Here is a 13,751-nt window from a genome sequence, read left to right on the forward strand (position 1 = left end):
AACGTATCTTTTCAAGAAACTAATGAAAATATAAATTGAAACTGAATAAAATATCTTTGAAACTGAAAAAGAATACCTCGCTGGCAAATTAATTGGCTTCGTTTTTAATGCAATGCATGTTTTGCTAACTATTTCTCATATTTCTTTCGCTGATCTGAACTTACAAATGCGCTTCCAGAGTTTTCATTTACGCTTCTGATTTTTTCGTTTACGCTTCTGAAGTTTTCGTTCGCAATTCTGACACAAACCTACCGTGTGGGCGGGCTTAACAGCGGTTTGCTCTCATTGGCTGGTGAGATTTAGATTGACGGCCTCCTTGAACCGGAAGGAGAGACTTCAGCGGCGCGAATTTTGGGTTCTGTGTAACATCAACAATATTTATAAAACCGAGATGAGTAATCAGGAGCGGCACGGAGCGTCATCAACATCCTCAACCGCAGGGCATTCGAGGCAGCCTGAGGTAAGTTTAATATCAAATCAGTAGACAAATCCAGAAACAAGTTTTTTCTGCTCTCTATCCAAGTTAGCTGTGTGCTATGTCTTTATGTCTAGTAGATCGATCTTGACGTGTTAATTATTATTATTCACATGACTGCAGTGCATTTTTTGTAGTTTGAATACTTTGATTGCTACCAGGGCTGCTCGGATCACGATCGGCCGATCGTTAATGTGCATCTCGTCAGTAAAGCCGGTTCTCTAATCAGCGGTTAATTCCATCAGGTGCGTGATTTCACATAGAGCAGCTGTTACTACACAGAGCCGTTGTTAACTGAGAAGATGCGCAAATAAACGCTGAAAATGAACGTGGATTTGCAGTTTCTCTATTAACAACGGCTCTGTGTGAAATCACACACCTGATGGAATTAACTGCTGATTAGAGAACAGGCTTAAGGCTGGTTCACACGGCAGGATAATTGGGCCGATTTTAGCCCCGATTCAGCCCTTCCGACAATCTTAGGATGCTCCGATTATCGTAAAATAATCTGATCAAATATTCCTGCCGTGTGTGGTGTGTTAAGACTAATCTCCTCTGCTCGGAAGAATGTCGGGACCGCTCCGATCTCAAATCGGGGATATCCAACATGTTGGATTTATTTTGCCAGATTTCTTCTCGTGTGTGGTGTCCCCCGAGGACAAACAATCACGCAGCCTGTGGACTGTGGCGTGTAGCCAATCAGAAAGCGAGGTGACGAGGCAGTGATAGTACCGGGAAACAAAATCAAAACAGCCGGCGTATATAATATAACAAATACAAATAAAGTCGATGGGCATAACTACATCCACAACTGCAGTCCACCAGAGTACATGGAAACTAATATATGAACGTTTATTTCAACGGTTATTAATCTGTGTAGTACGTAACAACATTTATATGAGATAAAACAACAACTTATCTCCATATTATGATATAGCAAGTATAGTCCATGCTCGCGTTGTCTCCACCTCTTTGACCATCGCCTTTTCTTGTTTTTCTTATGTTTTTTTTTCAGTTAAAAACCAAGAACAAACTATGGCCACTGCATCCTCTTCGTCCGCTATGATTGTTTACTCTAAAGTCACGTTTGATCTCGAGGGATTTTGCGAGATTTCCCGTCTGACCTGGGAATGCTCGGGAGTCAAATCGGTTCGTGTGTGATGTGTTGATATTGCCGTGTGGCTGCACACCACACACGGAACGACCAAAACTGTTAGACCCGTGATTTTTTATCGCTGTGTGTGGGGTCTCTCATATTTGGAAAATCGGCCGACAATTTTAAAATCGTCCCGTGTGAACCAGGCCTTACCTGACAAGATGCGCATAACGATCGGCCAAACTTAATCGGAACACCCCTTATTGCTCCCCCAACATTTTTATTATACCCCAAAATATGTGATGCATTCAAGGGTGTTACATGATGTAATTTAACCAAAGATCTCAGACTGATCTTTATTCTGCAGCAAGGCTCAAATGTTGGTGCAGCAGATGCTGCATCAGCTATACAAAACATCATAGAGGTGCTCAACCAGTCGCTGGGTAAAACCAGCACGAGGCAGAGTCAGAATCAGGGGCAGCGCTCAGGACAGTGCCAGACTGTGGACCAAGAGATGGCCAGGTTTCAGCTTGCAGTCATGACTGAGAACAATGACAGTTTGCAATGCAGTTTTGTTCACATGTAGCTTAGGCATTTATCAGATACTTTTATCCAAAGCAACTTGCATAAACCTACATAGAGTAGCATAAGCAATCTGTCACATAATGTATATATTTGTTCTACTGTACACATTTGGAGTTACTAACTTTTGATTTAATCCTCTCTTGAAGGTCTTTCCCAGGATTTTTTAAGCGGGGATCCAAAAGGCGTTTACCCAGCTGTAGTAAACCAGCCAAGTTCATAAAAACTTGGAAACCATTTGCGTTTTCAGCGTTCCTTTTAAATAAAAATGTAGAAATGACCCCTTCATCAGCAGAGGAGCTGCAACACATGCAGGCTGGACTGGGGAAACGACATCTGTCAATGACTGATGATTTGACTCATTCAGAGGTAATGCATAAAATATCCATTCATAGGTGATGCATAGAATAACTTTATTTGTAATAATAATAATTTGTTGTAATTGTGGATTTTAGGTTTCCAGCTTGTTTTGTGATACCTACCCCAAAATGAAGTCAGCTTCTGGAGGATGGCTCCTCTACAAAGCATCTGGTACTATTTGGACACCACTACAAGTTCTAAGTGCAAGTTACAGAGATTCAGAGAATCACACAATGCAACTAGTTTCATGTATATATTTGTTCATGTACGTATAAATAGGTTGGTATAGTCAGTATTCATGTTTCCAGCAATAAAACATCATAATTCAAAGTCAATACCTGAGAATGAACAGCGAAATAATTAAATATTACAAAAATGCTGATCATGTCCATATAATGAAATACTTTTTTTGTTAAAAACAAAAAACACATTACTCCTCTCACACTTTTGCTATTTGGACAAAAACAAAATATTATTTTGCATTTGACCTTCAAAAAGTCTGGTTAAGAATGCTACGAGGGAGTAAATATGTGTTTTTAACCTCAGTATCATCAAAATGCCTTTATTATTGAATGTATTATATTATCTGGTATGATTATAGTATGATTATCAGGTTAATTCATTTGATTAATTTATTTCTTTTACAGTTTATTTTCTGTTTGTGAGGGTATATAAAAATTGTTTTCCATAAAGCAGTTTGTAAGACTTTTAAAGGTTGATCTATATTGATGATGTTGTATATGATGTTATTTTTATTCAGGTGGACAGGGAAGGCGGCGTTTGAATCTTGTTCCCCCAGAGTCTGAAGGATACAGTGGCAGTACCATCAGATGTGCAACTGGAGGGGGGAAGACTATGCTGTATATTGTACCGTTACAGGATGAGTTCGATCTTTCTCCTCTTCCCTCTGATGCACAGGAATTTTCGCTAATGCCAAAAGCAGAGTGCAAGAAATGTTTTAAAATGATGCCACTTCAAATTCTTGCCTTGCATGTGAGGGAATGCGATACTCTGGAATATGAGACACTCTCAGATTCGGAACCAGAGGTAAAATTTGTTTGTTGTTTTTTTTTGGTTACCTTTTAAGTACCTTATGTAGGCTGCACACAGATACCCTCATGTTACGACTCGATACATATCACAATACGGTATTATTGCGATACTCCAAAACGTATAACAAATTAACTGTTGATTAAAATGCTTAATTTGGTATTACATTGTGTGTGAATTAATATCTTGGACTTGGTGCTAGAAACTGAAAAAGAATACCTCGCTGGCAAATTAATTGGCTTCGTTTTTAATGCAATGCATGTTTTGCTAACTATTTCTCATATTTCTTTCGCTGATCTGAACTTACAAATGCGCTTCCAGAGTTTTCATTTACGCTTCTGATTTTTTCGTTTACGCTTCTGAAGTTTTCGTTCGCAATTCTGACACAAACCTACCGTGTGGGCGGGCTTAACAGCGGTTTGCTCTCATTGGCTGGTGAGATTTAGATTGACGGCCTCCTTGAACCGGAAGGAGAGACTTCAGCGGCGCGAATTTTGGGTTCTGTGTAACATCAACAATATTTATAAAACCGAGATGAGTAATCAGGAGCGGCACGGAGCGTCATCAACATCCTCAACCGCAGGGCATTCGAGGCAGCCTGAGGTAAGTTTAATATCAAATCAGTAGACAAATCCAGAAACAAGTTTTTTCTGCTCTCTATCCAAGTTAGCTGTGTGCTATGTCTTTATGTCTAGTAGATCGATCTTGACGTGTTAATTATTATTATTCACATGACTGCAGTGCATTTTTTGTAGTTTGAATACTTTGATTGCTACCAGGGCTGCTCGGATCACGATCGGCCGATCGTTAATGTGCATCTCGTCAGTAAAGCCGGTTCTCTAATCAGCGGTTAATTCCATCAGGTGCGTGATTTCACATAGAGCAGCTGTTACTACACAGAGCCGTTGTTAACTGAGAAGATGCGCAAATAAACGCTGAAAATGAACGTGGATTTGCAGTTTCTCTATTAACAACGGCTCTGTGTGAAATCACACACCTGATGGAATTAACTGCTGATTAGAGAACAGGCTTAAGGCTGGTTCACACGGCAGGATAATTGGGCCGATTTTAGCCCCGATTCAGCCCTTCCGACAATCTTAGGATGCTCCGATTATCGTAAAATAATCTGATCAAATATTCCTGCCGTGTGTGGTGTGTTAAGACTAATCTCCTCTGCTCGGAAGAATGTCGGGACCGCTCCGATCTCAAATCGGGGATATCCAACATGTTGGATTTATTTTGCCAGATTTCTTCTCGTGTGTGGTGTCCCCCGAGGACAAACAATCACGCAGCCTGTGGACTGTGGCGTGTAGCCAATCAGAAAGCGAGGTGACGAGGCAGTGATAGTACCGGGAAACAAAATCAAAACAGCCGGCGTATATAATATAACAAATACAAATAAAGTCGATGGGCATAACTACATCCACAACTGCAGTCCACCAGAGTACATGGAAACTAATATATGAACGTTTATTTCAACGGTTATTAATCTGTGTAGTACGTAACAACATTTATATGAGATAAAACAACAACTTATCTCCATATTATGATATAGCAAGTATAGTCCATGCTCGCGTTGTCTCCACCTCTTTGACCATCGCCTTTTCTTGTTTTTCTTATGTTTTTTTTTCAGTTAAAAACCAAGAACAAACTATGGCCACTGCATCCTCTTCGTCCGCTATGATTGTTTACTCTAAAGTCACGTTTGATCTCGAGGGATTTTGCGAGATTTCCCGTCTGACCTGGGAATGCTCGGGAGTCAAATCGGTTCGTGTGTGATGTGTTGATATTGCCGTGTGGCTGCACACCACACACGGAACGACCAAAACTGTTAGACCCGTGATTTTTTATCGCTGTGTGTGGGGTCTCTCATATTTGGAAAATCGGCCGACAATTTTAAAATCGTCCCGTGTGAACCAGGCCTTACCTGACAAGATGCGCATAACGATCGGCCAAACTTAATCGGAACACCCCTTATTGCTCCCCCAACATTTTTATTATACCCCAAAATATGTGATGCATTCAAGGGTGTTACATGATGTAATTTAACCAAAGATCTCAGACTGATCTTTATTCTGCAGCAAGGCTCAAATGTTGGTGCAGCAGATGCTGCATCAGCTATACAAAACATCATAGAGGTGCTCAACCAGTCGCTGGGTAAAACCAGCACGAGGCAGAGTCAGAATCAGGGGCAGCGCTCAGGACAGTGCCAGACTGTGGACCAAGAGATGGCCAGGTTTCAGCTTGCAGTCATGACTGAGAACAATGACAGTTTGCAATGCAGTTTTGTTCACATGTAGCTTAGGCATTTATCAGATACTTTTATCCAAAGCAACTTGCATAAACCTACATAGAGTAGCATAAGCAATCTGTCACATAATGTATATATTTGTTCTACTGTACACATTTGGAGTTACTAACTTTTGATTTAATCCTCTCTTGAAGGTCTTTCCCAGGATTTTTTAAGCGGGGATCCAAAAGGCGTTTACCCAGCTGTAGTAAACCAGCCAAGTTCATAAAAACTTGGAAACCATTTGCGTTTTCAGCGTTCCTTTTAAATAAAAATGTAGAAATGACCCCTTCATCAGCAGAGGAGCTGCAACACATGCAGGCTGGACTGGGGAAACGACATCTGTCAATGACTGATGATTTGACTCATTCAGAGGTAATGCATAAAATATCCATTCATAGGTGATGCATAGAATAACTTTATTTGTAATAATAATAATTTGTTGTAATTGTGGATTTTAGGTTTCCAGCTTGTTTTGTGATACCTACCCCAAAATGAAGTCAGCTTCTGGAGGATGGCTCCTCTACAAAGCATCTGGTACTATTTGGACACCACTACAAGTTCTAAGTGCAAGTTACAGAGATTCAGAGAATCACACAATGCAACTAGTTTCATGTATATATTTGTTCATGTACGTATAAATAGGTTGGTATAGTCAGTATTCATGTTTCCAGCAATAAAACATCATAATTCAAAGTCAATACCTGAGAATGAACAGCGAAATAATTAAATATTACAAAAATGCTGATCATGTCCATATAATGAAATACTTTTTTTGTTAAAAACAAAAAACACATTACTCCTCTCACACTTTTGCTATTTGGACAAAAACAAAATATTATTTTGCATTTGACCTTCAAAAAGTCTGGTTAAGAATGCTACGAGGGAGTAAATATGTGTTTTTAACCTCAGTATCATCAAAATGCCTTTATTATTGAATGTATTATATTATCTGGTATGATTATAGTATGATTATCAGGTTAATTCATTTGATTAATTTATTTCTTTTACAGTTTATTTTCTGTTTGTGAGGGTATATAAAAATTGTTTTCCATAAAGCAGTTTGTAAGACTTTTAAAGGTTGATCTATATTGATGATGTTGTATATGATGTTATTTTTATTCAGGTGGACAGGGAAGGCGGCGTTTGAATCTTGTTCCCCCAGAGTCTGAAGGATACAGTGGCAGTACCATCAGATGTGCAACTGGAGGGGGGAAGACTATGCTGTATATTGTACCGTTACAGGATGAGTTCGATCTTTCTCCTCTTCCCTCTGATGCACAGGAATTTTCGCTAATGCCAAAAGCAGAGTGCAAGAAATGTTTTAAAATGATGCCACTTCAAATTCTTGCCTTGCATGTGAGGGAATGCGATACTCTGGAATATGAGACACTTCAGATTCGGAACCAGAGGTAAAATTTGTTTGTTGTTTTTTTTTGGTTACCTTTTAAGTACCTTATGTAGGCTGCACACAGATACCCTCATGTTACGACTCGATACATATCACAATACGGTATTATTGCGATACTCCAAAACGTATAACAAATTAACTGTTGATTAAAATGCTTAATTTGGTATTACATTGTGTGTGAATTAATATCTTGGACTTGGTGCTAGAAACCCAATGAACAGGACAAAAGTGACACCAGAATAAAAGTATTCATGATTCTGCATCTGAAAATACAGAATTAAATTAAACGAATATGCTGTACTCTTTCACTGACTAACTATATACAATACATATTGTCACTATCACCGATATATATTGTTGCATTTTTGTATTGCGATACCCCTATTGCATATGAAAATGTTTTTTTACATAAATATATATTTTTTTTGTCTGTAACCAGGTAACTAATTCACCACCAGCCTTCGAGGAAAAGGTAATTTACTTCTGGCATGGGATAACATCCTTCTGACTGCTTTTAGTATTTTACTTAATTACTTGCTTTTTAGTTGACAGATGCAAAGTGTCCTGTGTGCATGAAAACGTTTCCTCTTCTGGAATTGGAGTTCCATGCAAGCTTTTGTGGTGACTTGGAAAGGTAATGCAATACACATAGCATTGTAGAAACTGCAGTCTAATTTTATGATGCGTGATGTATATTTTGACATTTCTTGTTGAATCAAAAGCATGTTTATATGGAAAATTAGACTTTAATGCAAATTAGCTACATATAAATGCACTGAATTAAATATTTTTACTTCACATAAACCGTAATATATTTTCACAGTTGCTTTTCTTCCTAGTTCAGAGTCCCTTCAGACAAAGAGCCCTGATATAATGAAGCCAGACAATGAAGAGATGTCATGGTACTTTCATTTAAAAAAGTAACATTAATATTGTCAAGTAATATTTACTTTTAAAATTTATAACTTATGTATCATGCTGTCTAAACCATCCCGTGCTGAATATTTAAAAGATTTAACAGTTAAATATAAAAACAATTTACAGTGAGGAGGATGTCCTACGATGGCTAGCTGCTCAAGTTGACACCTCCAAGGATTTCAGCATCTGTGTGTCCAGAATTAACCTTGTGGAACGAGGTCTGTTACTTTGGAGGCGACAAAAGATCAGCTCCCCGGTCAACACTTTAAAGATTACTTTCTTAGGAGAGGCTGGAGTTGACACAGGTGCTCTACGAAAAGAATTCCTGACAGGTCAGAAGTTGTTTATTTTTTTTACTTTGTAACATATCTTAAAAGCTACACCAAAAAACATTTGATTTCTTGTTAATTTGTTATGGTTAGATATATATATTTTTTGTATATGTGTATATATAGAACTGATTGGTGGCATAGAGACCAGACTCTTCGAAGGAGAGGAGGGCAAAGGCAAAATGCCGAAATATTCATTGAATGATCTTGACAATGGCCTGTTTCGGTAAGTGTTTCTCCTCAAAACAATGTCACCCAAAAATTAATGTTGTCACTTATTCACACTCATGTCATTCCAAAAACTTAAGTGTGCTTTTTTCTGTGAAAAGAAAAAGAAAATCTCAGCTGTTGTTGTCTGTACATTTCTGGATCTAAATAGGAAACATTTGTTTTAGGCTGAACAATCCTTTCAAAAGCAAATGTAATTTAAACATGTAAATTTCAAATATACACTAACTGGTAAATTGTAAAATTCTACAATACTGTGTTTCTTGTTACTTGTCATTGCAACAGAGTTGCTGGGGAGGTCTTTGCTGTTAGCCTTGCCCAGGGTGGCCCAGCTCCAAGATTTCTTCAGGACTGGTGCTACGATTTTCTGTTGAGTGGAACCCTTGAAAACGCTAACAAGGATAACGTTTACGATGCTGAGTTTTCACCACTGATTAAAATGGTATCAGAAAACAAATTATCTTAGTTTCTTTCTATTGCATGTATTTTTTTTTTTAAGTGTACACTTTATAGATTTTCCTTTACTTAAAGATCGAGGAGGCCTCAGACTTATCATCTTACAGTGAACAGATTGTCAACTGTGGCTACACGGGGCCTATAAATGAGGACAACAAGCAGAATATAACAAGGTTTTACTCTGCAATATTTTTCAAATGAATTTATTTTATGTATCTTCCACAGAAAATACAATGTTTAAACATTAACACTGAAATATTTGTTTTATTTCTTTAAAGAGCGATTGTAATGCATGCTGCTGCTCGAAGAACACTCATGCTTCAGCAGCTCCGTGAAGGTTTGCAGCTTTACCGTTTAATTGACACTATGGAAAAGAACAGGGAAGTGTGCCGCAGCCTCTTTGTTGTGCAAGGTGGTAATGATAAGGTGAAGTGATAGGATTTCAAAAACGTACCAGTTAAATTTTGCATAGCTGTTTTAAAAGATGTTACAGCAATAATCCTTAAATTATTTGTATTGTATGATGCTGTTTATATAATGTTTGTCATTTTTGTTGTGTTTCAGGTGGACTCTCATTACATTGTATCCCATCTTGCTCCACAAATGAGTGAGAGAGGCACTCTAAAATATACCAAAGAGGTCCAAATACTGAATCACTTCCAGGATTTTCTGATGGAGCTTGAAGGTAAGTTTGTATTCATTTCAGGTGTTAATGCAGGTGTTTTTTATATTTCTAAACTGGTAAAACTGATAACTGATTGATCAGATCATTACTCCAGTCTTCAGTGTCACATCACTCTTTAGAAATCATTCTAATATGCAGATTTGATGCTTAAGAAACATCTCAGATTATTATTGTTGGAAAAAGTTAACATAGCTTAACATTATTGTGGAAGTAGTTATGCTTTTTCATAATTCTTTGAAGAATAGAGAGATCATTTATTATTGCATTAATTACATAGAAGTCTTTTGTAACATTTATAAATGACTCCTTGCATCAATTTAATACACCCTTAATGAATACAATTATTCATTTGTCTTTTTAGAATCTTACCAAAAATGTTTCAATGTTATCATTGTTTCCACACGCGCATCAAAAACTGATTTCAACATTAAGTTATTGAGCATCATATTAGAATGATTTGTGAAGGATCATGTGACACTGAAGTAATGATGCTGAACATTCTGCTTTGATAACAGAAATAAATTACAAATGGTACAATTTTCAAAATGTTGTGATTGTTATAAATGGTTATTAAAAACATTGTACATTTTACTGCCCTAGATGGAGATGCTTAGGATGAGGCAGCACTCTCTGTGCCACAGGTGATGCAGTGGCTGACTGGTCAAGCGCATAGGCACCTGCTTCTGTCAGAGAGAGAGGCCTTTAAAATTACTGTTCAGTTTGACCACACTTGTATGCAACGACTGCCAAGCCACACACTTTGCTATCCAATCATCAGTGCATGCACCCAAACCATTACTTTTCCCACTGCACATCTGTCAAATTGTAATGAATTTAAAGAAATAATGAAAACAGCAGTGCAACACGGAGGTTGCTTTTATAGGGTGTAGATTTTAAAATGAACTCCAAATGTCCACATCTCTCAATAGTTTTAATTTAATCTTTAAAGTTCAGAGATACAATGTTCAACGTGTTCATAACTTCACATGCTTTGAATGGTTACATGTTTTACAGCATTGTATAAAATTAAATGTTTTACTGGCAAATAACTGAATTTCTTTAATTAAAATTCTGACAGAACTGCATGTGTACTTCTGAGTGTTTTACTTAAACATTTAAATGTTAAATAGAGCACAATCTTTTGATGATAGAAAGTGTCTGGACATAGAGCTCCCTGTCATTCAATGGTGATGTCAAGGGATTAATTAATCCACGCAGAACGGCAAGTTTTTGGTCAGAAAAAGGGCAATGGATCTCTGGCACCACCACACCATCCTCTGGGTCAGTATCAGCAGTTTCCTCTCGAAAAAGTTGCTCCACCACCTGAAAAAAGAAACCATTGTTATTTTACAATATTAACTGCTTTTAATTATAAAAACTTTAGGCTGACCTAAATTAGTTAGTTTGATAAACTGGTAAATTATCTTATCCCAAAGAAGCTATATTTAAGTAAATTAATACTTCACCCAGAATGAAAATTCTGACCGTTATTTGCCTAAATGTATTTTAGGCCCTATTTATACCAGGCATTGAAATGGGTTACGATTGCTGGGGTTCTCAACTCTGGTCCTCAAGATCTACTTTCCTGCAGAGTTTAGCTCTAACCTTAATCAAATACACAAGGTTGTGGCTAAACTCTGCAAGAAAGTAGATCTTGAGGGCCAGAGTTGAGAGCCCTCTTGTTATGTCAAGATAACAGTGCCAAAAAAGTGGAAAAGCATGAATTATTCAGCTATCTGAAAAAAATAAAAACAGGAAAACTATAAAAACATTTACATTACAATTAACAATACATTTATCTTTGATAGCTCTAAAATTAAATCGGGTCTTCAATTGAATACTTTTACATTAGTCAAATGAAAAGTAAAGAACTGAAAAACTAAGCAGTCGAGTCGCTTCATTAAATTAAGGTTAAACCACTGGAGTCACATGTATTACTTAAATGACACATGATTTCCGGGGCTTGAAAGTGGTAGTTATGTGTAGCTGTCAATAGAGAGACAGAAATATCTCAGATTTCATTAAAAAAGATCATTTGTGTTCTGAAGATAGATGAAAGTTACAGGTATGAAATGACATGAGCATTGATATTTTCAGTTGAAATACCTTTTAAGGTTGAGCAAATGAAAACAGAATTTGCATTTTTGGATGTGTAATCTTTCTAACTTTGCATATAGACGCTTAAAGCATACCTCTATATCTGGCTCATCCACTGGTGTCTGTAACATTCCGATGTACCAAAGCTGTTCTGGTGAAAGATTTCCCTCTGTTCTGATCGGATGGTTGTTCCAGCTCCCCGTGAAGCCCTTCAGGTCCGATTTCAACCGTGGAAGAATTGCATAGTGCACACAAAAGAGGTGCAGCTCATCGGATAGATCAAGCACTCGCTCTTCTTCCATTGTATGCAGGACTTCATAATATTTACAAGAGACGGCTGACCAAACATCACACCACAGACGCTCAATTCTAAAATAAGAAACAAGTATGCACAAATCATAGCTTACAAAATAGTAAAGAAAAAGCCTGCTATATTCATAAATGCAGTTTTTTGAGCCTGCAAGGTGGGAATGTCCAGTGAAACGAAATGAACTGCGACACAATAAGATGTTCTGAAAGTGCTGTAATTGTTTGTGATCACTCTGCTTACAGAAGGTTGTGACAGACCCAAATCATCACTATTGCATTGTTGCATTTTCCCAGTTGCCAAATATTGTAATGTAGTGATTACTTTCATTTATATATTAAATTATAAATTATTATATAATCTATACCGTCTTATTAACTCACTGTCATCCATTGTCTGCAACACATTTCTTCTGCCTCTCATCTTTCTGCCATTTTCTCCTCTGCTAAAGAAACTCTTAAGCCTCTTAAATGTCCTCATCTGTGCTCCTAACAAGTTTGACCTTAAGACCTCTTTTAAGGGTTAAGATGCTTTCTGAATTACTTTTTTCTTTACTAGGATTTTTTCTTTAATTTTAAGAGTAAACTCCCACATTTCTAAGAGTTTTCTTAGAATTGTCACTAGGAGCTACTTTTTACATTAAGATTCTTTATGAATACAGCCCTGTACATTTAATCAGTTTAGGAAAATATTGTAAGTGTAACAGCAATCAATTTAAGCCAAATATAAAAAATATGCTAATTAAAGTAATACCTGATAGAGGACTGATTAGACTGCTTCATACTGTGATTACCACATTTAATAATATATTGTGCCCAACAGAAGAAACTCGACATGAGGGTGAGAAAATGGCAAAATATTTATTTTTGGCTTAACTATACCTTTAACTGAACCTGGAACGATAAAGCTGTAAATATGTCGATGCAGGCAGGTTTTCGCCTGAGATTGTAATATAAGATGGAGAAATGTAGCAAAAATGATGTAAACCCGGAACAGCCACAGTGCGTGAAATGTAACTGTATACATAGCTGCTGAATGAACAGGGGTGTTGTGTAAAGCTTGTTAATTTCCCTTGATGATTAATCTGGGTAGAATGGCGCTGACACTCAAAAGGGCGAGTCGTGATGTTCCAGCTGTACACTGTTCACGAGCAGGCACGACAGCATCAGCTCCTCCATTCAGACTCCAGAGAAAACAGCCTTGTCGGAACAAACGCTCAAAGCCATGACGGCTCTCTCAGCCTGTTAGACCTTGCATGGCAGCTGTGTAGCGGTTTAAAAAAATTAATAATCTTTAGTGATGAGATCTTGAATTGAATGCAGTTTTCCAAATGAATAAGAAAATCTAATTATTTTAGCAGTTGCGCCTGACAGGCTTTAGTTTATTTACTAAACTGAGTCTACCAATTCTGCGAGGTGACGGGTCTCTTAAAGAGCTGCTGAGGCTGACAGACTTCATTTCTCATCA

The 13,751-nt window shown here is 37.5% G+C and overlaps 1 protein-coding gene and 1 long non-coding RNA gene across 3 annotated transcripts; one reads left to right on the top strand and one right to left on the bottom strand.

Annotated features, from left to right (window-relative positions):
* The first annotated feature begins 72 nt into the window (after positions 1–72).
* LOC113081918 (uncharacterized) lies at positions 73–10,800 on the top strand. 2 transcript variants are annotated; one of them, XM_026253833.1, is made up of 15 exons: positions 73–460; positions 1,939–2,093; positions 2,303–2,522; positions 2,609–2,684; positions 3,274–3,560; positions 7,704–7,736; positions 7,810–7,898; positions 8,104–8,184; positions 8,309–8,514; positions 8,638–8,737; positions 9,025–9,181; positions 9,271–9,368; positions 9,474–9,621; positions 9,760–9,880; positions 10,481–10,800. In XM_026253833.1, the coding sequence occupies exons 1-15, from the start codon at positions 392–394 to the stop codon at positions 10,492–10,494; spliced, it is 1,854 nt and encodes a 617-aa protein (XP_026109618.1). In that variant the 5' UTR covers positions 73–391; the 3' UTR covers positions 10,495–10,800. The 2 variants fall into 2 exon arrangements, with proteins under 2 accessions (XP_026109618.1, XP_026109626.1); XM_026253841.1 differs by having other exon boundaries at positions 8,104–8,166; positions 10,481–10,798.
* On the bottom strand, positions 10,801–12,387 carry LOC113081930 (uncharacterized). Its single transcript, XR_003282370.1, has 2 exons — positions 12,073–12,387; positions 10,801–11,203 (listed from the first exon to the last, which is right to left on the bottom strand). It is a non-coding gene; the product is annotated as an uncharacterized LOC113081930 (long non-coding RNA).
* Positions 12,388–13,751: the final 1,364 nt, after the last annotated feature.

Source organism: Carassius auratus, chromosome 5, assembly GCF_003368295.1.
Source record: "Carassius auratus strain Wakin chromosome 5, ASM336829v1, whole genome shotgun sequence".
In the NCBI taxonomy this organism is placed as follows: Eukaryota; Metazoa; Chordata; class Actinopteri; order Cypriniformes; family Cyprinidae; genus Carassius; species Carassius auratus.